Source organism: Myxocyprinus asiaticus, chromosome 35, assembly GCF_019703515.2.
Source record: "Myxocyprinus asiaticus isolate MX2 ecotype Aquarium Trade chromosome 35, UBuf_Myxa_2, whole genome shotgun sequence".
Taxonomy (NCBI): domain Eukaryota; kingdom Metazoa; phylum Chordata; class Actinopteri; order Cypriniformes; family Catostomidae; genus Myxocyprinus; species Myxocyprinus asiaticus.
Genome location: NC_059378.1, coordinates 23,414,289 through 23,442,199, shown reverse-complemented (window position 1 = coordinate 23,442,199; position 27,911 = coordinate 23,414,289). Strand labels below are relative to the sequence as shown.

The 27,911-nt window shown below is 37.8% G+C and overlaps 1 protein-coding gene across 2 annotated transcripts; it reads right to left on the bottom strand.

Moving 5' to 3' along the window:
* Window positions 1-242: 242 nt before the first annotated feature.
* On the bottom strand, window positions 243-27,590 carry LOC127425782 (ran-binding protein 3-like). Of its 2 annotated transcripts, XM_051672030.1 has the most exons (18): window positions 27,526-27,590; window positions 25,137-25,220; window positions 24,505-24,560; window positions 24,388-24,424; window positions 24,171-24,257; window positions 23,085-23,156; window positions 22,904-22,969; window positions 22,638-22,724; window positions 18,279-18,385; window positions 11,014-11,112; window positions 9,766-9,851; window positions 9,589-9,664; window positions 9,349-9,457; window positions 8,968-9,092; window positions 8,758-8,878; window positions 6,155-6,297; window positions 5,842-6,019; window positions 243-3,186 (listed from the first exon to the last, which is right to left on the bottom strand). In XM_051672030.1, exons 2-18 carry the CDS (start codon window positions 25,150-25,152, stop codon window positions 3,143-3,145), a joined length of 1,509 nt encoding a protein of 502 aa, XP_051527990.1. In that variant the 5' UTR covers window positions 25,153-25,220; window positions 27,526-27,590; the 3' UTR covers window positions 243-3,142. The 2 variants fall into 2 exon arrangements, with proteins under 2 accessions (XP_051527990.1, XP_051527991.1); XM_051672031.1 differs by lacking the exon at window positions 11,014-11,112.
* Window positions 27,591-27,911: the final 321 nt, after the last annotated feature.

Below are 27,911 nucleotides of genomic sequence, written 5' to 3'. Positions count from 1 at the left end.
AGTGTGCATTTTAACATTTATTCTGGTACAGTGCCTTGCCCAATAACCTTCCATTGTAAGTGCCTTACTGTACACACTAGTCAAAATGATTTACTGAAGTATTTGACAGCATGTCCATAGAGCTGAAGTTGAATTGAACTTGAAACGCTCCGAAACATACAGGGCACAAAAATATAGTGTATATGTGTAGAATGAAATCTTCACATTTCAGTAACCATTAAAAAAAGAGTCTAGAGAGTGCAGACAAATGCGAAAGGAAACTTTATGAAACAGTATGATTTAAATGCAAAGGCTATGTAGGCTTTCACGTGGCAGGAGAATTTGACTTTTAAAAGCAGCAACAGGTTTCAGTGTAAAACCATTATACAGTATGTGAGGGGTGGAATAGTAAGAAGTGTTTAAACCATTTGTATCTGCAAACATAAACACAGTATAGACTTCGGAGAGAGATCCTTCAAAACTAAATACAACTGAGATGCTGGATAGGTAAAGTTGGGGAGAAACGTACAAGATTATGTGCATATTCCAGGTTTTGGTTTTACAATGGTTAAACTTGCCACATGGTTCATGGAAAACCACACTGGTAACAACATTTTACAATCATTAAACTTTTCCAAATTATGATTAGAAAAAAAAAAAAAAACAGTAATTATCCAAGTGAAGTCAACAGATGCTTGAGTCCAATAGCAGCCTAGCCCTTCTGAATCATCTCTAAAACACTTCCATCAGAATGAAATTGTATATTAAAACCACAAGACTAGTGCAATTGAGTGGGTTTGGACCAGAAATAGCACCGATGTGTTCACAGTCTCTCTGAGGTCTATACAAACAACCCAAAAAAAAAAAAGACCAGGAGTGTCCCCTACAGTACACGTGCTGCAACACACTGAATGTAAACATTTACAGCAATCAACTCTTACTAAGCAAACATCCATTTTGTAAACCTTTAGCCCTGCTAGTTTACATGCTTTCATACTGATGGGAAACATCTAACTATAGAAACCCTTTATGGGCATAAAGTGGCCCTCAAAAATGTGACCCACAAAACAACAATAATTAGGTGCTGTTGTTGGTTTAAAAAATAAAACAAAACACTAAAATCAATGGAAAATGGAATAGAAATATTATTTTGTTTATGAGCTCCTTGCTAAATCTGTGACAAATCTATTAGCATATCTACATATATCTCTAATTTTATTTATTTTACAATATTTTAATTAAAATATATGTTTTCACATGAACAGTTTTTTAGAGAGTATACAACTATAAAACTACTAAGGTAACCTGTTCCACTGGTTTGAACACATTTAGGTGAAAAACAGCTACACGTGACTGAAGCATATTCATTTCAACTCTTTCTTCTTTAGTCTTTTTCACATGGTCAGATGCTGCACATCCTGCTCTTCAGCTTTACAAAGTATCCCTCAATCTACATTGAGTATTCATCTGCTTTAAACACATTTCCGGTTGCATGAATAGAAACAGTCGCACAAAGCTAACCATCTACAAAGCATTGTTTTCCAATGTCACATTTTGTATTATTAAAATATGCTACAAATGAGTACCAATCACTGCCAGTGTATTGGGCATATACAGCAGCATTCATAGTCAGTGGGGGAAAGCCCTTTTTTGACTTCATTGCGCGAGTCACAGAGTTTTTAAATGTGTTAGTTGTTTGGCAGTAATGTGCCTCACGAGTGATGTCTGATTCCTTCAATAAATGAAGATGAACTTGGTTTAGTTTCTTCCGAGAAATCTTGAAACAGTATAATGGGTGATTCTCACAAAGAAATTGTGTATGTTAATAATCACGAAATTGTGAATTTTTAAAAGAATCTTTGAACAAAAATAGGCTGATTTACATATTATTTCCTTTCAAATAATTAAAGTAACACTAATAAAACTTAAAAAAAATAATAATTTCATTTTGGGGTGAAATATGAGATTTATCCTAATAGACCAATTGTAAAACTGCATAATCACAACTGTGATTCAGCTCTTTTCCAGAAAATATTGCTCAACCTAAAAATCTGTAATGTTGTTCACAAAATTCCTGTCAATACAGTGAGAAACAAGCATAGAGTCTACATTTTGCTGATCTAATGACAAAAGCTCCTGGATTAAAAAACCACATGTCCACCACACAAACAAACCTGTAATGCAAACATAGTACTAAAATAGTAACACAATATGGAAGCTATTTTTTTTACGATAAGAATAAATGTCTATAATAAGACATTTTGCTATAAAAGCTTGTATCCTAAACTATGTACAATAATAACTCTGATATACAGAACAATGTTAATAAAAATATTGTGTGTGAGAAAAGGTACTATTGCATTTACCGTGTTTCAAGAGTGGACGATAATTCACAGTACTGTAAGCTTACAACATTGTACAACTGTTCCTTTTGTCTAGAGATGAGGCCTTCACATGAGGTTCACTGCTCAAATAATCACCATTTACACTAAGAGTCCAAGTTAGAGGTACAAGCGCAAAAATATCAGACGTGCAGCGGAAGTTAAAGAGACTGAACAAATGTGAACTAAATGAGTTCTACCTCAATTTAGAGCTGCATTGTGAAGGTTTCTGTTTCAGAACTATTTATAGAGCTCAAGGAAAGAGCAGTTTCATGTGTATGATATACGTTTAAATTCGTACTATTCTACAGTGCCACACAAGTAAGCTACAGAGTAATATAAACGTGACTTACGGATCTTATGATTTATACGAAGTAGTTCTGAGATATTATGTGTAAGATCTAATGCAGTGCAGCTTTAGCTTGATGAGGTGTAAGGAAGGATTTTAACGGTGCAGGTGGAACTGAACAGAACATTGATGAAAGATTAGATGGATAAATACACATCCATATTTTTTTCATGAATAATCAAACCTCACATAGACTGCTCGCATTTCGAATGATAACTGTTCACTTGAACTAAAACTAAGAGCCTCTTGTTCTCATCAATATGATGACGTTGAGAGTGTTACGTGTCCAGTTCTTAAAATAAATAAAATGTATAAACTAAAAAGCACATGACTACAGTATACCCAAGGACTGAGTTTAGAGAGAAACATCTGCATAGTAATTAGAGGACTGCAGTGAGGCATTGTGAGCTTGATATCAGCAGCAGGTTCAGCACTATGTGTCCCCTGTGGATGGATACACACCTGCCTCTGGATTACCTGATGAAAAATAAACACACAACAGATTAGACAGACAACTGGGTAGTTGACAAATGGACTGGGACATGAACTTTTTTTAACATCAAGATTTTTGGTTAAACTTTATATATTTGTAAAGGGAAAGTCTATGTTTTTATTTCAATTAAAACTTAAATTTGGTCCTGCGGTGTGACAAATGATTCTTTTTTAAAGTACAAATATTCCCTTTAGTCTTTCTATTAATGGGGACATAATATGGAAGCATATCAATGACAAATGTCTTTGAAACAATAAGCTCACTTAATTGCACTAATTGAAAAATAAAACCATTGCATTAACAGTACATACATATTTTGGGAATGCAATTTCATAAGGCTGTATATTTAAGCTGTGTATATTTTAATAAAATAAAAAATAAAAAAGCCACACAAATTTTCATTATTAAAAATTAAATAAATTATTACCTTCCAAAGTTGTTCCAAAATATATAGGTAATATTTGGTCAATTATATTTTGCTTTGCAAATTTACCTCTAACATTTCAGTGGTTCATATTCGGTTGGAAATTCAACCTTGAACATCCTGTTACTGCTATAGGAGGTTGAACTCCCAACTGAATTTAAACCACGCAAATTTGTTAAAATATAAAGAACTAATGTAGCCTGTTGAATAATAAAGATGAAATTTCAAATATATATACCCCGTTCAGTCACAACATTAAAATCACCTGCCTAATATTGTGTAGGTCCCCCTCGTGCCGCCAAAACAGCACCAAACCACATCTCAGAATAGCATTCTGAGATTATATTCTTCTCATCACAATTGTACAGAGCGGTTATCTGAGTCACCATAGACTTTGTCAGTTTGAACCAGTCTGGCCATTCTCTGTTGACCTCTCTCATCAACAAGGCGTTTCCATCCACAGAACTGCTGCTCAATGGATGTTTTTTGTTTTTGGCACCATTCTTTGTAAACTCTAGAGACTGTTGTGCGTGAAAATCCCAGGAGATCAGCAGTTACAGAAATACTCAAACCAGCCCACCTGGCACCAACAGACCGAGCTCAAATTTTTTTTCCCCCATCCTGATGGTTGATGTGAACATTAACTGAAGCTCCTGACCCATATCTGCATGATTTTATGCACTGCACTACTGCCACACGACTGGCTGTTTAGATAATCGCATGGATGATTGTTGGTGCCAGACGGGCTGGTTTGAGTATTTCTGTAACTGCTGATTTGCTGGGATTTTCACACACAAAAATTTTTCTGTACAATTGTGATGAGAAGAATATAATCTCAGAATGCTATTCTGAGATGCGGGTTGGCACTGTTTTGGCGGCACGAGGGGGACCTACACAATATTAGGCAGGTGGTTTTAATGTTGTGCCTGATCGGTGTATTTTAGAACTGAAATTTGGAAGGTGAAAATGTATTATTGAATATTTACTAAATGTTTTCAATTGAAATATTCAGCTTTAATATACAACCATATAAAATTGCATACCCCAAAATGCAAGCACTGTTAATGCAATGCATGTATTTTTCAATTTCTGCAATTCAGTGTGCTAAAGACATTTGTCATTAATATACTTCCATATCATAAAAGCAACATGCATAACAATTATAAAAGAATTTGCTGAATGCTGTTTAAAATAGTTTAGATGAAGTAGGACTTAACATGGCATTAGGCTATACAGTTACAGTAAGACATCCATATTCTAGCATCCTCACAAATAAGTAAAGTTTAAAGTTATTTTATGCTTATTACTTCTGAAAATAAATCAATATTTTATATTTTTATCTATTTTATCTCTTCTCAACTAAAAAGCTTGAAAATATCTTATTTACTTACATTTTTAAACATCTATAAACGATTACCCAATTAGAAATGGACTTGTGAGTCACTCCACAAGACTTAATAATTGGTGACAAAATTGAAGACTTTTTATTTTAATTTTTAGGGCAAAATGTAAATTCACATCTGATATTTTGTTTTTAAATATATCCCAATTGGATAATACAAATGTATTTAAAAACAATTTCTTTCTACATACGTTTCTGTATTTCACAGTTCATGGTGAATTTAGTAACACCGCTAAACAATTTTCACATAATACTTTAAATACAAAAAATTAAAAACATTTTAAACACATTCTGGAAAAAAAAAAAAATGTAGTAGTAGTAGTTGTAAATATAAGAATCCATGCATATTTCTGTAAATGTGCACACTTTTGGACTAAATGTTCAATTGGATTTTGTTCACTGAAGCCTGCTAGGGACAAATCAATGGGAGTTTACATCGTTCACTAAGTATGTACATCTTTTTAACGGTTTCATTTTCATAACTCTCGCTTTGATATTTTGACATATTGACATAAATTAATAAATCACTCTGTCAGTAACACTTCTAGTGTAAAACATCCATGCCTGAGGCTTAGATCTTTCAAATGATATATGGTCTGTCAAAATGAATTACGTTCTTGTACAACTATAAAGTATCTTGAACAAACGTAAACAAAGAAAGCTTCAGAGTGTGGATGCTCTGGAATGTTAACAGGTTGTTAATAATCGCACAAGGTTATATACCGATTTAAATTTTATTTTGATTCATTGTGCAGCCCTACTACAAACAATACACTGAAAGCACTTATTTCTTGCTTTGGGATGAAAGATTACCTGATGCAAGTGTAACTACTGCAGGAGGTGTGCGGGACTCGTCATCATCGCTGAAGTGGATGATCTCTCCCCAAGGAAGAGCTGGCGGGGTGTCAGACTCCTGCACACCGATGTTCCGCAGTGCCAGGATACGATGATGCAGGGCTGCAAACAACTGGGCAGCATCCTTAGAGCTGGACTGAGACAAGAGATTAGACCACATAAGACTAAAACAAGAACAATGTTCACAGTCCGTCTTTACGACTCAGGTCTGTGGCAGGGAAGTAGTTAACTGTGACAACAAGCTCAACCAATCAGTTCAGTGCAATCTTACAGAAATGTGGAAGACTTTGACCCCCTGCTCCTCTGTGTCCATAGCTGTTATTCTGAGACTCTTCTCACTGGCTTTATCCACCTGCATCTGAGGCCAAAGTTTTGTGTTGAGGATCACTCGAAGACTTCCCTGAGTCCTCATGACTGCAACACACAAACCAACACCAGGGTCAGCTCGCAGTTAACAGAAACTCTTAAAACAAAAACTCTATGTTCGATTTAAATGAAATTAAAACTGGTGTTTTGTGGCTTTTAATCCATGTCTGTTAACTTTGAAGACATTTACATGCTAGCCTACTCGTAAAAGTTGGCAAAATAAACTTCTGTCTTCTGGGAAATGTACCAAAAATATCAATGCCTCTTCTTGCACTCATGGGCATATAATGTATATATATTTTGGTCTAACAAAATGCTCTCTAAAATGAGAATGCCCCTCCTCCTTATACCACCTGCAACCCACTAGCAATAGTAAGTAAAATATAATGGTTCACACCTGTGATGTAAAATAAAGGCTAATGGCTCTTAACAAAGGGGATGATCCCTTTGATATGTCTCACCCAAATTTCCTGTTTAAATATATAGGAAATATGTCAACACAGATAAGAAAAATGTCAAGTCATTTTCATGGGGACCCATATCTGAAAAGCATGTTTCACAGATTGATACACAAAATGCCTTGCAAATATTTGTAAAATAAAGAATTTACGTGATGAAAGACGTATACCAGTCATGAAATGAGTACTATATTCATAAAAATAAATACTATATATATATATATATATATATATATATATATATATTGTTTTTCTCTGCAACAATGGTGAATTATCAGTATCCCATATGTGTGTACACATACATATTACATATGGTACTTGTTACTCAAGGTGGCGTTGTTGTTTCACAGATTGATTTACATTTGACATTGCTGTTGATGAAGAAACAACATGGAAGTGATCTATACAGTGACAAAAAAAAGTATGTGAACCCTTTGGAATTAGCTGGTTTTTGGTCATAAAAAGTGATCTCATCTTCATCAAAGTCACAAGTATAGACAAACACCATGTGCTTAAGCCAACAACACACAAACAATTATGTCCGTATTGAACAAATCCCATTAAACATTCACAGTGCTGTGAAAACAGTAAGTGAACCCCTAGGCTAATGATGTCAACAAAAGCTAATTAGAGTCACGAGTTGGCAAACCTGGCATCCAGTTAATGAAATGAGATTGGAGGTGTGGGTTAGATTGGAGCTTTGACTTATAAAAAGCACTCAAATATTTTGAGTTTGCTATTCACAAGAAGCATCTGCTGATGTGGACCATGCCTCACAAAAAAAGAGAGCCCAGAAGCCCTAGAATCAAGACTTGTTGCTTTGCATAAAACTGGATAGGGTTACAAAGTTATCTCGAAAACCTTAGATTTTCACCTGTTGACAGTTAGACAAATACTCTCCCTAGAAGTGGCCGTCCAGCCAAGATGACTCAAAGGGCACACCGCAGAATGCTCAATGAGGTAAAAAAGAACCCTAGAGTGACAGCTAAAAGCTTGAAGGAGTCAATGGAACTGGTTAACATCTCTGTTCATGAGTCTAATATACAGAAAACATTAAACAGGCATGAAGTTTGCCTGAAGTTTGCCAAAGACCCTCTTGACACTCCACAAAGCTACTGGGAAACTGTTTTGTAGACTGATGAAACGAAGGTTGAATTGTTTGGGAAGAACATGTACCACAATGAATGGCGTAAAAAGGGCATCACATACCAACATGAAAACATCATCCCAACGGAGGGAGCATCATGATTTGGGGCTGCTTTGCTGCTTCGGGGCATTGTGTTTGTCTATAGTTGTGACTTTGATGAAGATGAGATCACATTTTGTATCCAATTCAGAAAACAAACTAATTCCAAAGGGTTTACATACTTTTTCTTGCCACTGTAGCAAGTACAACTAATGAACAGTATGGTATGGCTATTGTCATTTGGGTGTACTACTGAAATAATGTAAGTTGTGCATCTATTTAGACTCATTAAATGCCTTGTGTAGCTCAATATGTGTTTGACATAAAACATCAAAATATGTTTTATTCTATTATTTTTATTATTATCTTGAAAATAGTTTGAAAATTCTACACACTATCTGGGCATTTTATTTCATTTGTGATAGGTATACGTGTCGGGCCTCTTAAGACCTGACTAAGTAAGAGTGTTTGGTTAAATTCCAATGCATTTAAGGGTCAACAGGAGTATTAGCTCCCCCTTGTGACATTTTCAAAACTGTTTTTGTTTTGTTTTTTGTGAATGTTCAGTAAATATTGAGTAAAATAAGTGTTTACATTTAATTTCAGCAAATTTGCGTACATTTTATTTGTTATAATTGAATTACATTAAATATATAATGGTCATTCGCCAACCCTTCTTTAATTTGCCACACCAATAATTCTATAATATTAATAGCCAATGAAAAACCTATATGGGTTGACCACTGGTCCATGTTACTAAATAATGCAAAATGACTTCTTCATGAAGACATGAAAACCACAGTTATGAGTGACTTTGAGCAAGCATAGATAACCCAGGCCTGTTACAGATCAGTACTACATTACCCAGTCTGGACTGTAAGGTGCCGTCATCACCAGATGCCATATCATTCAGCCTTAGCACTCCACATCCTCTCTCCACCCATGACTGGGAGACCATATCAAACACAAACAACTTGCACTGCATCTGAAAACAACACAAACACAACACCACAGCATCAATATCTCATGTTTCTTTATCATGCTCATATGTATTGATCTGAGGGCTGCACTTACCTGTAGCACATTGCTCTCAGACTCCTCTCCTGTCCTGACCTCCACTTGTTCTAATAAACACTTCTGGGTTTTGTGCGCTTCATGTCGTGCCGCAGACTCCTCCAGAGATTCTTTTGTGCTGTCACCTGCAGCACATTAGAGAATAATTTACAAACTGCAGTGCAAACTTTACGTATGTCTTAAAGGATAGTTTACCCAAAATTATATCAAGCCTCACAACTGAATATTAAACATGAAATGTCTTCTGTTTGGCTGTAATTCTGTTGCTTTGTGCGTTATGTCACTTGAAGTGAGGACAGAAAAATTACATGGCACTGGAAACTCATCGCTTCGTAGCTCAATCTTAGGTTTGTTTTTGTTTACAAGGTTTAAAATACGTACTCTTCTCCAGGTTGTGATCTTGTGAGGAGGAAAGCTGGCTGAACAAGCCGATCTCTGGCTGTGAATCGCAGCTGTCGCCGGCTGGTTCAGTACTACATTTCGGCAGTGCCTGTAGTCATTAGATGAAGGTGGGATTGAGCTTATAGTCAAGGTCTGGAACTGTGATCTATAATTTGCTTGAGCTGGCCAAATTCTGGCAAACACTTTAAGTAAGGTTTAGTAAAGAATTTACTGTTTTACCAAGACACGTTCTGACATGTTCTGTCCAAACACAAACTTCGCACTGTTGGCATTGCTGTTGTCAGCTTTCTGTTCGCTACAAGAAACAATATTTGTGCCAAGAATTGTTACAGGTTTATGCCTGAGGAGACCTATAAAAATGTCTTTAAACAAACATAAACATTTGAACTGCATTACCTGGAACTGATGTACTGTAAGAAGTAATTTGTTTCCTCTGAATTTTCTGCATTTTCACTCTCAGTCGAGTCACAAGGTTTACCCACCTGCAGAACAAAAACAAATCTCATTTCAAATAGGAAAACTACTACAATATATGATTTACTTTTAAGTAATTACAGAGATTCGCAATAAGAATAATAAAATATACCATGAAATCATTTGTATAACTCGAGTCTGAAAGACTATAAAGACATCTTTATGGATCTAGACTCCTAAAGAGAAATAGTCCAGCATCTCATAGCAGTCGCAGCATGCAAGAATCAACCGCCTGAGTATGCACACGCAGTCAACTGGAGTATACTTTCAAAGGCTGAGCGTTAGACTGTACGCATATGCTTGCATTCGTGTCAAAACCGAAGTATAATTTGGGCTTTATGGGTAGTGACATTCTTATTCCAGAAAGTATTTTATGTCGTATTTTAGTCCATTACATCGACTAAAAGCTACACAATTTGAATGTGCAACCCCGCGTACACAAGCGTGGATGTTGTATTTTGGCTTCGCTATAAGCAACGCATAATTTAAATTCATTTAAACCGACTGATCTCAGTTCGGAAGACTCTGGGTTGTTAGTACATTTTCGATGTACGGCGTCATGTGACAAAACAACATGGTGCGGATCAGAGCGGAGTTTGTCTTTGGGAGAAATGGCAAAAAAAACTACATCTGGTAAGAAACCTAAATACGTTTTTACTTTGAAACCTGACTGAGTCAAAAGATTAGTGTCTAGTTTCATCCAATAAGCCATTTTTTTAAATTTGAGCGATTTATCGCGAAACACCACGCTGCTGAACACAATGTACACTATTGTGTACTTTAGTGCTATTTTTCCTTTGAAATCCTATATTTATCACACTGAGAATCAATGGGTTCATCCAAAAGCTGAATAATGTTTCAAAAACATAAAAAAAACAATACTCCTGGAAACATACTAAACATTTGATTAAAAAAAAAAAAACTTTCTATAGCATAGTATTATTCAAATTTTCACAACTTTGTCCCGCTTTCCACATATGTTGACATATATTTTCAGGAAAACTGTTTTTTTTCTTCTTTTTTTTTGCATGTTTATAAGGAGTTACTAGTTACAAATCAAAAAGGGGAATGGAAAATGCACACAGCAGTCACGCTCGGGTCTCAGGAGGTTCAAACAAAATGTCAGATTTGCGGAAATTTCAAGGAATTAAACAATCACATGAATCAAACCTTTGCTCTGTCCTTCATATTCTGTCCAAATACAAATGTGGCCTCAATTGGTGCACCATGTTCTTTGGGTTCATCACAGGTTTTTCTGCATTTCTTCACCTCAAGAGACAGAACAAAAGGCAATTCAATCCTAAATGTGTTGCCAGATTGCATGTATTCTCAACACTCCCATCACATTTACTGGGTCAGCCAAAAACAATACAAGATGTTTAGATGTCAGGTTTTCTGGAAGCCAAAGCCTTGTAAAATAACACTAGACACATTTGCCCTTTGGACCGTAGCATATGCTGAGTTCAAGTATGCTGACGCTGGCATAATGTAGATCAGTAGTTCTCAACTGATGATTTGCGGCCCAAAATAGGTTGCAGGCCTGTTTTGATAAGGTCCCGAAAAGCAGTGAAAAACAATCCTAAATGCAATAAATAAAATGCAACCATACAACTGTGCAAAATAAATAGGCTTTTCAACCTTTAAAATGGGGGTTAAATTTAAATTAACAGTTAAGGCATATAGCAGACACACTTAAACAGAGCGACTTAAAGGCTTTAGGATGGGCCCCACCAAAATGACCTGCCGGTTAAACTGCGATGCACCTCATTGATCTCTGCCTGCATCACCTTTGTCTATTGATGGACTACACTCTTGAAATGCAATACATAGACTATCAATTAATTGCCAACAAAAGCCTTCATAAGCCAACTATGAAACAATCAAGGAATGATATTTAAACCGTTGGATCCATAGTCATCCAGGATAAGCAATCTATCTACAGGAGTCTGCAGTTGCGTGTAAGTGTGTTTATTTCATTGTTTTACTTTGTTGAAGAGTGGTATTCATTGCTAGACTTGTGCCGTTTGTTCACTGTCTTGAACCCGCGTCGCTTATACGAAGGTTGGTGTGTGTGTGTGTGTGCTATATTGTTTTTGACTTGTCCCAGGTTATTCACTGCTAGATTTAGCGTTGATTGGCCAGTGTGTGTGTGTAAAACTATCATGGTTTTTAGTGTTTATAAACAGTGCTTCACTTGTTTAAGGGTATTATTTATTGCTAAAGTGCAGCATAATTTATTTGCAGTGCACGGAAGTCGCACTTGTCACCTCGCGCGACCCTTAGTTTCGGCCGACCACGTGACTAGCTTTGTTGTGCTAAGTAGCATTAAGCGTGTCCTGCCTTTTTCATTGAAAGGCTCATTATCATCGCGTATCTATTTGACTCGAATGCTGACGCGGAAGCGGCAGCGGAAGTGGTAGCCCTCGTGTAAAGCCCTCCTCGTGTGAAGACCTACTTGTGTAAAGACCAGCGAGTCTACCTGTGCGAGTCCACAGAGCAAAGACACCGACAAGGCGCCACTCACCATAGCACTTAAGTATCTTGTTATTGTATCTCTTTTCCTTCTATATACTAACATGTCTACTTCACGAATAACACATGCCTTCAAGCACATCCCTGTTATCTGTTACAGACAGTTTACATGATATCGATGCAAGACCAAACCTAACCCACACAACCTACGGCCACTTTGCACTTCAGCACCTGCTCCGCTCTCTTTCTCAGTGGGACTCTGGAACTGCCAGTCAGCTGTGAACAAAGCTGACTTCATTCCAGCCTTTGCCACACAGTCCACCCTCAGCATCCTGGCACTGACAGAAACATGGATGCATCCAGAGGATACAGCAACACCTGCTGCTCTCTCCAACAACTTCTCCTTCTCTCACACCCCTCGACACACTGGTAGGGGTGAGGGAACAGGTTTGCTCATTCATAACAACTGGACTTTTTCACCACACTCTTCACTATGTAACAATACTAGTTTTGAATTCCATGCCATTACTACAATGCAACCCACAAAAATCCATGTTGTTGTAATCTATCGCCCTCCAGGTCAGCTGACAAACTTTCTTGAGGAGTTGGATGTCCTGCTGTCCTCCTTGCCGGAGGATGGTAGGCCACTTGTGGTTCTTGGTGATTTCAACATACACCAAGACAAGCCCCAGGCCACTGAATTGAATACTCTCCTGGCCTCATTTGACTTGGAAAAACTACACACCACAGCAACTCACAGATCGGACAACCAGCTGGACCTCATCTTTACACGTAACTGTACCAACTCAAATATTCTTGTTACTCCTTTACATGTCTCTGATTACTACTTTGTTCAATTCAACATGACACTCCCATCTACATTAAAACAGACTCCACCATCGGTTTCCTTTCACCGTAACCTCCGTTCTCTCTCACCCTCTCGCCTTTCCACTGCTGTCTCTACATCTCTTCCTACACAAAATGTATTTACCACGCTTAATGTAAACACTGCCACAGACACACTAAGCTCTACTTTAACAACCTGTCTAGACAACATCTGTCCTATCCCCACTAGGCCAGCACGTGCTACACCACCCAGCCCCTGGCTGTCTGACGTCCTTCGTGAACATCGGACTGACCTCAGGGCAGCTGAGAGGAGATGGCGGAAATCTAAAGATCCAGCAGATCTAGGTAAATATCAGTCCCTGCTTGCAACTTTTTCAGATAATGTTAAATCTGCAAAAACCTCCTATTACCAGAACAAGATCAACAGCACCATAGACACTCGCAGCTTGTTTAGAACATTCAACACCCTTCTCTGCCCTCCCCCTCCACCGCCTGACACATCACTGACAGCAGATGTCTTCGCCACATTTTTCACTAATAAGGTTGCAGCCATCAGCAATACATTCTCAGCACCACACCTTGTCAAACACCTGTCTCCTGTATGCAACTCTTCTGTCTCTATGTTCTCTCCTCTGACTGACACTGAGGTCTCTAAACTCCTCCTCTCCAACCACCCCACCACCTGTTCCCTTGACCCCATTCCTTCTCACCTTCTCCAGGCCATTTCTCCATCCATCCTACCTGCACTCACACACATAATTAACTTCTCTACTTACAGGCACTTTTCCCACTACATTTAAGCAGGATCGAGTAACCCCGCTGCTGAAGAAACCTGCACTTAATCCCACACAAATAGAACACTACAGACCAGTCTCTCTCATACCATTCATGGCAAAAACACTTGAAAGGGCAGTTTTCAATCAAATCTCTACCTATCTCTCACAGAACAAGCTGCTGGATGACAATCAGTCAGGCTTTAAAAGTGGAAACTCCACCGAGACCGCCCTGCTGTCTGTCACCGAGTCGCTGAGAAGGGCGAAAGCTGAATCCAGATCATCAGTCCTGATTCTGCTGGACCTTTCTGCAGCCTTTGACACAGTCAACCATCAGATCTTACTCTCTACCCTCTCCTCGCTGGGCATCACAGGAACTGTGCTTGACTGGTTTAATTCCTATCTCTCAGGAAGGTCCTTCAAGGTAGCCTGGAGAAGTGAGGTATCCAAACCACATCAGCTACTTACTGGGGTACCTCAGGGATCAGTGCTTGGGCCACTTCTCTTCTCTATATACACAACATCACTGGGACCCTTCATTCAGGCACATGGTTTCTCTTACCACTGTTACGCTGATGACACGCAACTCTACTTGTCTTTCCAGCCCAATGACACCACAGTGACTGCTCGAATTTCTGCCTGCCTGGCGGACATCTCGGCCTGGATGAAGGAGCACCACCTGCAACTAAACCCAGCCAAGACTGAACTCCTTGTCTTTCCAGCCAACCCTGATGTTGAACACAACATCACCACGCAGCTGGGTGCAACTACAGTAACGCCTTCCAAATCGGTCAGAAATCTAGGGGTAACCATCGACAACAGACTAAATTTCACAGACCACATCTCAAAGACCGCAAGATCATGTAGATTTACACTCTACAATATCAGGAAGATAAGACCCTTCCTCTCTGAACATGCCACACAACTGCTTGTCCAGTCACTTGTCATAACTAGACTGGACTACTGTTGTACCAACACAAAGAGGCACCAAAACACTTTCCCGGACCTTCAGCTTCATCATACCACGTTGGTGGAACGACCTTCCCAACTCCATCCGTGAAGCTGACTCACTCTCTGTCTTCAAAAAACGACTAAAAACACATCTTTTCCATGAGCACTTAACCAGTCATTAAAAAATAAATAAATTAAAAAAAATTTCTGTTGCACTTTATTCTATTTTGAATACTATTATGATGCTAGTGATACTTTGTAATACAGCACTTTTCATACCACTGTCTCCTAAGATGATTCGCTTATGTTTTCCTCTCTTGTAAGTCGCTTTGGATAAAAGCGTCTGCCAAATGAATAAATGTAAATGTAAATGTAAATGCAACTAACAAAGGACAATGCATCTATGTGAACTTCTGCAGTTAATCCAGGATGAACTTCAAAAACATTAGTCATTAATCTTACAGTTCATACAAAATCTTTGTTTAAATACTGGCCCTTAACACTTCCTTAGTTTACTCATTTTAAACCATGACTTACACTGCACATAAATAACTAATATTGGCATTATATTCATGCTGTTTAGCCAGAGGGGAACTGGCCCCCACAGTGAGCCTGGTTTCTCCCAAGGTTATTTTTCTCCATTAACCAACATTTTTTGGAGTTTTGTGTTCCTGGCCACAGTCACCTTCGGCTTGATCACTGGGGTTCTAAATACAATTACTATTTAACGATTTAATTATTTATTTTTATACACAATTTACAATTACAAAATGATGAATCTAAGACTTTATAGATATTACAGTTTCATTTTCTGTTAAAGCATGCTTTTCTGTAAAGCTGCTTTGAAACAATGTGTGTTGTGAAAAGCACTATACAAATAAAAATGACTTGAGTTTAACAACACATATGAGAATGTTGTAATCAACAGACATGCATTGCTATCTGCTAGAAAAATACAAAAAAGTGCTACAAGTAATCAAACCTAATATGGATCAAATACATCCAGATGTTTCCCACATCATTTGTTGTTGATGTCACAGGCTGTGTGTCCAATCGGACTACAACATTTTGTAGCAAATTTATTTTATAGAAGCTAGTAAAATTAGGCCAATGCCAATGTGGACGGATGACAGCCTTCATCTATTTTGATAATCAATGAATATGTTAATTTGGTAAACCTAAATTTAACATCAAACAACAAATATTTTATAAAACTGCTTATTTTAGTCAAAATTATTTTGTTCCCCTTTTCTTCATCAGGCTGACAAGCATGTGCTCAGGACTTTCCAATAAGTGTGTGGCGGTGCTGAGAATCGCACTCGCACAATTACCAACACCTGTCTTTAATTAACTTGATGTGGAGACCGAAAGAGTGGAAGAGGATAAAAGGTGGCAGATTGTTAAGATCAGTGGAGAGGGGGGCCTGGGTAGCTCAGTGGTAAAGTACGCTGGCTACCACCCCTGGAGTTCGCTAGCTCGAATCCCAGGGCGTGCTGAGTGACTCAGGCCAGGTCTCCTAAGCAACCAAATTGGCCCGGTTGCTAGGGAGGGTAGAGTCACATGGGGTAAACTCCTCGTGGTCGCTATAATGTGGTTTGTTTTCGGTGGGGCTTGCGGTGAGTTGAGCACGGTTGCCGCGGTGGATGGCGTGAAGCCTCCACATGCGCTATATCTCCGTGGCAACGCGCTCAACAAGCCACGTGATAAGATGCGCGGGTTGATGGTCTCAGATGCGGAAGCAACTGCGATTCGTCCTCCGACACCCGGACTGAGGCGAATCACTTCGCGATCACGAGGACTTAAAAGCACATTGGGAACTGGGCATTCCAAAACTGGGAGAAAAAGGGGAAGAAGAAAAAAAGATCAGTGGAGAGAACAGGAGAAGATCAAGGAGCTTGTTTTCTATTGCTTGTGCACTGGAAGTTTCTGTCACCAAGACAAAATCCTTGTATGTACAGTGCATCCAGAAAGTATTCACAGCGCTTCACTTTTTCCACATTTTGTTATGTTACAGCCTTATTCCAAAATTGATTAAATTCATTTTTTTCCTCAAAATTCTACAAACAATACCCCATAATGACAACGTGAAAGTAGTTTTTGAAATCTTTGCAAATTTATTAAAAATAAAAAAACAAAAACAAAAATCACATGTACATAGGTATTCACAGCCTTTGCTCAATACTTTGTTGAAGCACCTTTGGCACCAATTACAGCCTCAAGTCTTTTTGAGTATGATGCTACAAGCTTGGCACACCTATTTTTGGGCAGTTTCTCCCATTCTTCTTTGCAGGACCTCTTAAGCTCCATCAGGTTGGATGGGGAGTGTCGGTGCACAGCCATTTACAGATCTCTCCAGAGATGCTGTGAATACTTTCCGGATGCACTGTATAAGCATACTTTGCAATAAAACTCATTCTGATTCACATTGTCTTACAACTTTTGTGATTGTTTCAGTTTACTTTAAGCCTGTTATTTTCACTGTTTAATGGTTTATTCCTCCATACTTTTGTAACTGGTGGTTTTTAGTCACTATCTGGGATAAGACTATATATTTTGATGGTTAAACCATAAACCACCATTTTTTTTTTTTTTTCAGTTAAATTGAAAAATGTATTTAAATTGTAGTTTGGGTACACCACTGTTACAAGTGTTTGATATAAAATACATATATAGTATGACTTGGACAACTTGGGTCATGCACTTTTTTTGCTACAGCTTGCCCTGTGGCCTCTATTTTAGTAGAAATGCATTTTTCAATACTGTAAAGTGATGTCACTAATGGAGGCTTTTCTAGTCACAGCCAACATTTTCAACTTATTGCTAATAAAATTTGTTCATCTTAATTACAGATTTTTGATTAGCAGTTGCAGCCCTAGTAACATTAACAAACTTCCATGTTTCACAAAAACATTTGTTCAATAAACTAGCAACTAGGAACTGTGTTTGGTCACAACTTGATGTCTAATGTCAAATCTGTGTCCTCAAAACCAGTTAAGAAAAATTGATGTAGCCTCTATAGGGCGCAGACATTTAATTTTTTATTTAATTTTAATTTGTATTAATTTATCACACATTATACATATGCACATCTTTTTTTCCCCACATATCCCAGCTAAGCTGGGGTCAGAGTGCAGGGTCAGCCATGATATGGCACCCCTGGAACAGATAGGGTCAAGGGCCTTGCTCAAGGGCTCAACAGTGGCATCTTGGCAGTGCTGGGGCTTGAACTCCCAACCTTCTGATCAGTAACCCAGAGCCTTAACTGCTGAGTCACCACTGCCCCCCAATGATATATTATCATTACATTGGTCATAGTGCTTGACACCAATTATTTTAAGAACGTCTTGCTAAAAAGTGTCAATGGGAGTACAGCACTAGTCAGTCATGCCTTACCAATAACACATCATTATCCTCTGATCCAGCAGGCAAGTCCTCGGAGTTACTGTCCCATTCTGCTCCTGAGGTGTTTTTCAATCCATTTGATCTGCTGTTGCTTGTGTCTATGGGGAGATTAAACAACAGATTTTAGCTGTTTCAGCTTTTGAAGTGTAATTCAAGCACTTTTCCAGCACTTTCAAGGTACCTGAATTCTATTATCCAGTTCTAAATGTTACTTAACAAAAATGCAATGATGAAAAATATCCTCTGTACGGTAATTTCAAACATTGCCCAAACTATAAAAATTTACGTTTCAAGAATTCCTTTAAACCCAGAACTAAGACGGGAATCCTTAATATGATTACAACCCAAGTTTTGCATTAAAACACAGATACAGTCTGCAACATTGGTTGTCTTTAAGGAGTCGTTTATCGTGGGGGAAAGCAAATCATGGTTACTGTACCATTCAATTCAATGTGGAAAATGAAAATAAATATCAATTTTTTATTTTTTAAAGAAAGTTGGTGTGTGGCTTTTTGCACTTCTCGTAGCAATTTTTCTCAATGCACATTATTAAAAAAACGCACTGTGCACTTATAGCAAACCAAACTCAAAACACCCCGAGATGGATGGAGTTTGTGTGGGTAGTTCACTGTTTGCGAGCCACTGAGACAGTTAAAAACACCGGTGTATCAAGACCCCTGGGTGTTGTGGGATAGCAAATTTAAGTGTCACTGTAAGATCAGGTGGTCTACTGTCTTTCATAAAACATCACATGAAAAACTAAAGTGGTGCACATTGCACTGGGCTTTCAAGGTATTTGGTATCGTGATTCTGTGAGATCGTCTACACATGGCTGCATCCTGTTTGTCAACTTGAACAACAGTGTATGTGAATGAAACTTGTTTCTCATGCTATCTAAGGCTATCACATTTTGTCTTTGATGTCTCTAGGTGCCACAGCCCCATTCTGTGAATTGGTGGCCATTGTTCATGATTCAATCAAGTCTGAGACAAATGTAAATGCATTGCTATAAGTGTGGACCCTTCCTTATTTGTATGAAAATTAAGTCATCTGAGTGATATAGTTACACTGATTGGATTAGGGCTGGAGAAACCCCAGTCTGTGGCAGGTTCAACTGCATTCTTTGTTTAAGGTTCACCTGAATACTTTGTTACCACCTGGAAGGACTGCCCACTGAATGCCAATAAAATACAATGTATGCCTCCCTAAATTAGACTTGATGACTGCAGCGCGAGACAGCACCTTCTGACATGTAGACTGATCCTCCCGATCTTCTACAATAAAGAATCCTGCCGAAGCTTTACCCGAGTCTCCTGGTCCTCTCTGAGAGCTTCCAACAGTTTTGGTGTCATGACCCGGATAGAGTTTGACACCTGACATCGATCCTGACTGAACTTACTCAGCTCTACTACGATTTGAGTTGATGACTGCAGTGAAAGACAGCACGTTCTGAAGTGTAGACTGATGCTCCTGATCTTCTACAATAAACAATCCTGCTGAAGCTTTACCCGAGTCTCCTGGTCCTCTCTGAGAGTTTCCAACAGTTTTGGTGCCGTGACCCGGATAGAGTTTGATGCCTGACATCGATCCTGGCTGAACTTACTCAGCTCTACTACAATTTGACTTGATGACTGCAGCTCAAGACAGCACATTCTGACATGTAGTCTGATGCTCCTGATCTTCTACAATAAAGAATCTTAAATCACACTAGGCCATATCGCAATTTAAATTTGGTTTTGGTTAACTGTGTAGCATTGAACTGAACGTATTTTATTTATCACATGTTAACTTTCTTCTCTACTTATAAGTATCCATGCGATGTAACATATGGATTGTTAAGTAATTCCAAGGTTTTAACAAAATCTTTGTCTCAGCTTATACCTTCAGAATGGCCAATGAGAACTGATAAGTGCAAACATTCATCAATGTCTTTTTTGCATACTTCAGGCCTTTGAACACCAAACACAAATTTTCAGCATGATTTCTCACCGCGATCAATATTTTGAATCAAAACAACAGATTCCTAACACGCCATACTCACCCAGAGCGAACATTCGCGCCGAATCGTGCATGACAAAGCGAAGCTTTTTTTTTTTCACCTGGCGAAGAAATGCCCTGACCAATAATATTTAAGCTTTAGATCGCGTGTCGGAAGCTGTTGCAGTTAATAGAACCAGAGCAACTGGTGGCAGAAAGCAAGGAAAGCGGTTTTGGCCACTGACATTAAACGCTGAAGACACTCGAGAAAGAAATCCTGAACCAGCAGTGAGGTTGTGTAGTTAATTTGCTTCAAATGTCAAAAAATTCTCATGGGTTCTTTAAACATGAAATGATATTGCTGCATTACTGCCTTGCATCCCCTTTAAAAGGGATCTGATCTTATGTGGATTTTCTTCATAATTTACTCCATATTGCTGCATTGTTTTGCCTTTGCATTTAATCTTCCGTGAGTTCTTTTCTATCTTTAATATATCGTGGCATCTTTGCCTTTGTATAACCTTTTTTAATAAACAACTTTACGGATAAGTGTTTTTCTTCGCCAAATATTAATACTATTGATGTGAGTTGCAGAGCACTCTGTATGCCTTTGAATACCAAAAACTAAATCGCTATTGCTGTGCTATTTTTATTAGTCATTAGCATTAAAGTATTTAATAACATGTCAGACTGAAGATGGGTTTTGTTGGGTGAGATCTGTTTTATTGCTTGCACTCTTGGAGCATTTAAATATAACAGATGTACATGGCAATAAGATACACTCAAACACTTGTTTTAAGCATTTCATTATGAGTGTGCATTAGAACCAGAAGAATGAGCTTTATTGCCAAGTATGCTTACACATACAAGGAATTTGTCTTGGTGACAGAAGCTTCCAGTGCACAGACAATACAACAACAAGACAGAGATAATTTAAAAAGTATAAAAATTAAAAAGCGAATAGAAAAAAATTACTAAACACAGGACAAAAAAAATAAATAAAAGAATTGGAGAGCTGCCATCTGCAGCCTCGTTGTGGACATCTTGTATCACGCAGTGATTTTAAGCATATGCACTTAACACAAGTATATACAGTATGCATTACAGTGGCATATAATTAATATTGTTCTAAATGATAACATTTTTTAACTGTTATTATTATTCTTTACACTCAGTTCTTTCTAATAACCCCTCAGACTGTGTATACATGATGATACTATCAGTCAACTTGTCCAGCAGATAAACTGAAATAGTTTGTGAAGTGTCTCGGAAGTTTTCTTTCTCACTGAGCAAATCAACAACACACTTCGCTGCTGTAGCTTGTAGAAAATTCTTGTTTGTTTTGCAAACTTGTCAATGGTTTTTTCTTCTCATTCAGTGATGGACGGAGGGTGGACCAGCCCAAAGGTGCACTGAGCCACCTACCGTACCGGAGTAAAATTGCTTGTCAATTAGCTGAATATGCTAACGGCGAACATTCACTTCATTTTCTGGGGGAAAGGGCCATTAGAGGGCAAATCACCTCTCATAATCACATCGTGTTTGGTGTAAAAAGGCCTTTAGAGTATGAACTCCTTGTTGTTAAACTCTCCTTGGCATAGCCATATTTTATGTCTCCTTTCAGGCCAGCTGTCATTGAAAGGGCACCCTGGCATGTTGATGTCTACCACAGTGAGACATGCAGTACTTCTGTGTGCATTTGACATCAAAGCAAGATTCGGAGCAGCACAGGTGTGCTCACATAATGCCATGAACATAACAATTGGATAATAGAGCTGTTCAGGTTGTAGTTCAAAGACCCACAAGAGAATTAGCCATTTTCGAGCCTATGATTTTTTTTAGAATGGCAGTTTTAGATTTATGAATAAAATAAGGTCTGTGGTAAACATTACTTGAAGATATTTGGACGTTTTGTTCTACAACATAAATTATGCACAGTCATACCCCAAACGTGAATTTTGAAGCTGCTGTGTTTTTAAAAAAATATGTTGCTAACAAGTTGCTTGATAAGAACTACTACAGTTTTTCATTTGGTCAGGCACGTTCCCCCACATGAGTGTGGTATTTGTAGTCCTTATGTAGTAACACGTTAACATAAATTGTTTCAAAACACTGCAGCCTTAAAATTCACATTTGAGGTATGACTGTAATTTATGTTGTAGAAAAAGAGAGAACCCATGGCAAATTAGACTTCTGGGTTTGCCTACAAATTGAGCTGAAGAGCTCAATATCTAATTCAAATTCGAAATAATTTGGGATCTTTTGTAACACTAGACCTAAGGAAAATTGAAGATTATTACCAACCTTATTTGAACTTATTGATCTCTTTCACATGATCTACAGTATTTGAGTTGATATTCATCATGAACTCACCACTCTGAGGGAGAGTCAGTGGGGCCTGCAGCACTGAAGGTCGCAGGATGCTGCGCTGAGCTTCTTTGGGTTTAGGGCTCGGGACACCTGAAATAATCAATCAAACATGATTGCTAAAAACACAGCAGGACTGGTCAACAGAAATGAATCCCTCTGGTTGTAACTATCAGGCCCTGACAGTTCAGATGGTGGCCTCATGATAACATAACACTTGGACATTAATCAACAGTCTGTCCAAAACAGCAGATGTTTGAAGACTGACTCACCAGCACTTGGAGCCTGGCCATGGATCAAAGTCGGGGGCTTCAGACGAAACCCCACCGTCTTCTCCTCTGATCAAGAGAACAAATACAGAGAGGCAAAGCCACGAAAACAAGATTATTTATGATAAAAGCAGCAGGACATGCACAAGTAACTTCCAATTACAATTGAAAATCTGAGTCTTACCAGGTTCCGAGTCTGAGTTTGCAGTTGGTGACTGACAGAAACTGGATGTCATGAAAACATTATTCTTAGAAACTACAACGAAAAGAAAGTGTGTCACAAAACAGGGGTAAATGGAAGAAGCCCTTAATATACCATACAGGGGTGCATTTCCCGTACAATGCCGTAACTCACTGTTTAATCACGCATCGCTGGAGAAATTAACTAGCTAAGTCATGACTGTTTCCTGAAACCGTAGTAATTATGTCGCACATCCACGTTGGTTGAACCACGTTGGTTCAACAATATGGAGCTGTCGTTAAAGACGTTACGCAGCGGGTGGAGTAATAACTTCTACTGAGGTCAAATGGACATCAAATTAAAATAGCTCACTTATACATACACCAGAATGACGTTTAATGCGAGAAAGCTTCTGAAGACACAAAATCGGTGCGCACCGTGTAATGAGACAGATGCATTGCGCTGCAATAGTTGGGTTTCCCTCTACATCAAGGTTCCCCCGACCTGCTTGAGCACATATTCACATGGGCACTCTGCAAATGGGTGCGTTCCATTCAGTTGGGGCTGCGGACAGTTATTCCATCAACGTGCACTACCCCGACGACTCACACTGTTGTACACTGTCTCCGTGTATATATTTGCGTCTCCCGCTGAACGCGTTTAGATGCGCTTTACAATATGGAACAGCCTTTCCCCCTCTGGGCCCCATTCAAGCCTGGGACAAAAGGTCCAGCTTTCCCCCCTTATTAGCGGCCCTGCTTGCAAAGATAGTTGGCTAATGATGCTTTTGGGAAAACGCACACCAGATCTGTGATTACATGGTGCTCTAGAATGGTTGGTCTAGTTGGTCAATTATGGCATTCTGCAGTCAAATATTTTTATATAATGACCACTAAACTGCATAACTGCAGTTCCAGGTAACCAATCTCCAAACTTAAATCAATATTTCCTGTCCTTTAATTTATTTATTTGGTAAGCAGTCATGTAAGAAAGGGGATAATGTACAGTTAGTTGGTCATTATCTCCCTTGACGCGAAGTGGAATTACATTATACCACACTTATTTTATAGATGTAAATCTCTGGATTACCAGAGTAAGCCGGTGGAAACTGTGTTAAAGGTGATGTTCTTCCTCTCTTGGCAGCAGGGCAGGAAATGCCATCTTCTTTATCAGAGTCTGGGACAAAAAAATAAATAAACAGAGAGAGCAACCTAGATTGTATTTTGAAGATGCTGAAAGTGACATAGAAATATCTCACACTTTAAATCAATGTTTTCCGTAGACAGCAAAAACACTCAAAGCTCACCCTCTTCATCCTCTGTACTGGATCCCTCTGCTGACCTCTGGGGAGAGAATCAGTATTTAAGTGCCAATACAGGACTGAATCATGCAGTAAGCACAGATGTACTGGTCTTACTCTTACCTTTTGTGCTGTATCTTTCTGGAAAACAAACACCAGAGGAGCAACAGCAGGTTTCTCTGAAAGTTCAAAGATTTTGATTTGTCATCACACTGAGCGGACACAATACTATATAATGTATGATGCATTTCAAAACAAGAGCAATGCAAAACTTTTCTTTCTAATGGTTCTTGTTATGAATCGACCGGAGAAATGGGTGTATAAAGATGTTAGTTTAATCCTTCAGAATAATTAATCCTCTGCCCAGGCACTGTTGTGTCATGTACAAAAGACACATTGTTTTAGTAAACAAAGGCCTGAAACTGAAAGTAATAAGAGCAGAACAACTGATTATACATCCTCACAGATGGATTCAAAAACTTCAGCTTTAATTTGCCTGTGTCTATTTTAATCTCACCATGAGGACAGCTCGGCTTGCAGAGATGTGTGACTGTCTTTCTATAATTTACACTCCACAGATATCTACTAGTTACAGGCTTTGATGCTCGCAATGTCCCATTTAAACAAAACGCTCATCCGATTATCACTGACTGAATGATTCTGAGAGAGCAAATCAGACTTTAACCATCGCCAATACCATCCCATTAACATCACCAAAGTTGATGCAGATGATTTGTTTAGCCAAAACAACTCACCATTCTCATCTGCCATGCTGCTGTCTGAGTCCCACTTCAGGATGAAATCAACCTTCTTTGTCCTCGTCCATCAGAGAGAAAACACTAAACAAAATATGGTGGCAAAGTAAGACATTTTTAAATGTATTCAGTGATGATAACCATAAAAAACAGTATCAAATAGGGATGCATCGATGTGACAAGTTTTGGCCGACTACAGCCTAGTCAGATAGCGATAACGATACCAATATTTTGCCACTTAATTTTGTCATTAGCTCAATGTTTTACTTAGGAATGGTTAAAAATATATAAAGAGGTACAAAAGATTTTTTACTGTTCTTACAATAAATAATTTCCAATATACTGCATACACTGTAAAAAATGTCAGTTTTAACAGTAAAAGATGGTAAAAATGCTACAGAAAAAAAATGTTTATTGATTAAACAGTATTAACTGTAAAATATACAGTACATTTTTTTATATATTTTAAGACAATACAGTAGCTTTTACAATAAAATGTAAAAATTATATTTTTTAGATGTAAAAAGTATGATTGTCCTGTATAATGGTAAAAATGTACATTGTTTAACAAGAGAACATTTACTTTTTACAGTAGATTATTGTTAAAATTACAGTAAAAAACATAATCAGGCGTTCCCACAATTCCCTGCATGACCCATCATATTTCATTATATTTAATGGGAATAGTTATGTTTCTTCTTTTTAATATCAGTTACGTACATTGGGATGTACTGTTTTATATTTAATGTAGTTTACTTAATGTTTACTGCATTATTTATATTTCACATGTGTTACCCTGATGGTGTTTAGTGTTTGTGTGAGTGACACTGAGCACTGTCTCTACATGTTTATTGGTCATTGCTCCTGGAAGAGCCACTATTGGTGAACTTCATGTCATCATGTGCTCTTCTGTCATTTTTACGGTGATTAACAATACCTTATAAAGTAAAAAAGCAGATTTTTACAGTTTCAGAGGGTTAATATCAAGTTTATGACGTTTGTTTACTGTAAATATAACAGAATTACAGTGCCAGTGTGGTCATGTAAATTAAAACAGTTTTAAACTGTTAAATTTACAGGTTGCTCTGTAAAGTTGTTTACATTTTTACTGTATTTTTTCATAATTATTCTGGCAACCACAACTGCCAGTTGTAATAGTATATAATTTCCAATATCTCAAAGTCAAAGTCTGCTGGTTTCAAAAAGTTTTGGATGGGTTCCCTCATCATGTTGCAAATAGTTAAGCGCCACGTTCATAACCGTAACATCCGTTTATGGTGTTTTTTCCGCATTAATGTGAAAACGAGAAAGAATAAAAATGAAATATTACATGTTTTCAGGAGTGCCAACCCTTCTAAATATTATGACTTTTATTATTTCTGGATTGTGCAGTAAAATTCACAGAGTTTTTACAAAGTGTGTTACCAAATAATTATAAATAAACCATCAGTTCTTCATATCAGTGTTTTCATGCTTATTACCGATATGCTGATGATTGTAATTTGGTCAATAATTGGCCGATAAATATCGGCAGCCGATATATCAATGCATCCCTAGTATCAAATCATTCTCAGTAGCAATTTATAATAACTTTTATATATCATTAACAAACATTAAATAATACTTAACAGATCAGTTGGTCATGTACACATGAAAATTTCATACGAATGTTTTATGATAATTTAATTTATTGAGTTCACTGTCTGATTGCACATTTACTAATGATCTGTTATGCACTGTATAACACAATGATGTTCGTTAATATGTTATTAATTAACTTTATACGTGTTCCACTGCCAGTAAAGATCAAGAGGAAGGTATTTTAAATGAATGTATAATGTCAGAGTGTATTTCCTGTGTATTGGGTAAGGTTTACAGGTATAAGACTCTGATAATCCCTAAATCCTTAACTCGCTGTAAATATCAGAGCTGACTGTCTGAGATGAAAGAACAGATTATAGCAAAAAGTTACCTCTGAGCTCTGCTGTTCTCTAAAGCGTATGGGATTTATAAATGTGTTAAATATGGGGAGAGACCACCCACTCCTGCCACAAAACCACCTGAATGAAACCTTCCAATAAACAGACATAAACTTCCTACAAACAGCTACAGTTAAAATACATATGCCACTATAATCATTCATATACGTCGATCAGTATATGCACATAAAAAGAGCTGACACTTACACAATTGCATGTAAACATTAGTTATATCTCTGAGGCCGGTGCGTTTAGATGCTCCGCTAATACTGCATCATTAAACCCACCAACATAAATAAACACAGTCCTTCAACTCCAACCACTCATATTTATCATAACATCATTCATTCCACATATTAACCACGTCTGTGAGAAGTTACACTGGTATTTCAGACACAAACGGCACTTACCTTTTTCGGACAACCCCGCCATCTTACTTCCGCTGTCTACCCACAATCCTCCTGAGATCCGACGCGACGTCAAAACCCTTTCAGATTATGGAAAGGCCATACCAATAATTTTCTTTTCAATCCGATACCAAGTACTTTTAGGCCAATATTGCCGATACCAAAACCGATACCTCTTTTAAACTGATTTTGTATGAATTCTTTGGATAAAATGTCTTAAATTGGCTGCTTTGTTTACCCTTTAAAAATGAATTAGTATAAGCCACAATAAAACCGCAAAATTAACCATAGATATTGTTATATGGTTACTATTACAAAAACCAAGTTACTATATGGATACTAAAGTAATGCTGTAGTAAAACCATGGTTAACTGTATCAAAACCTTGGT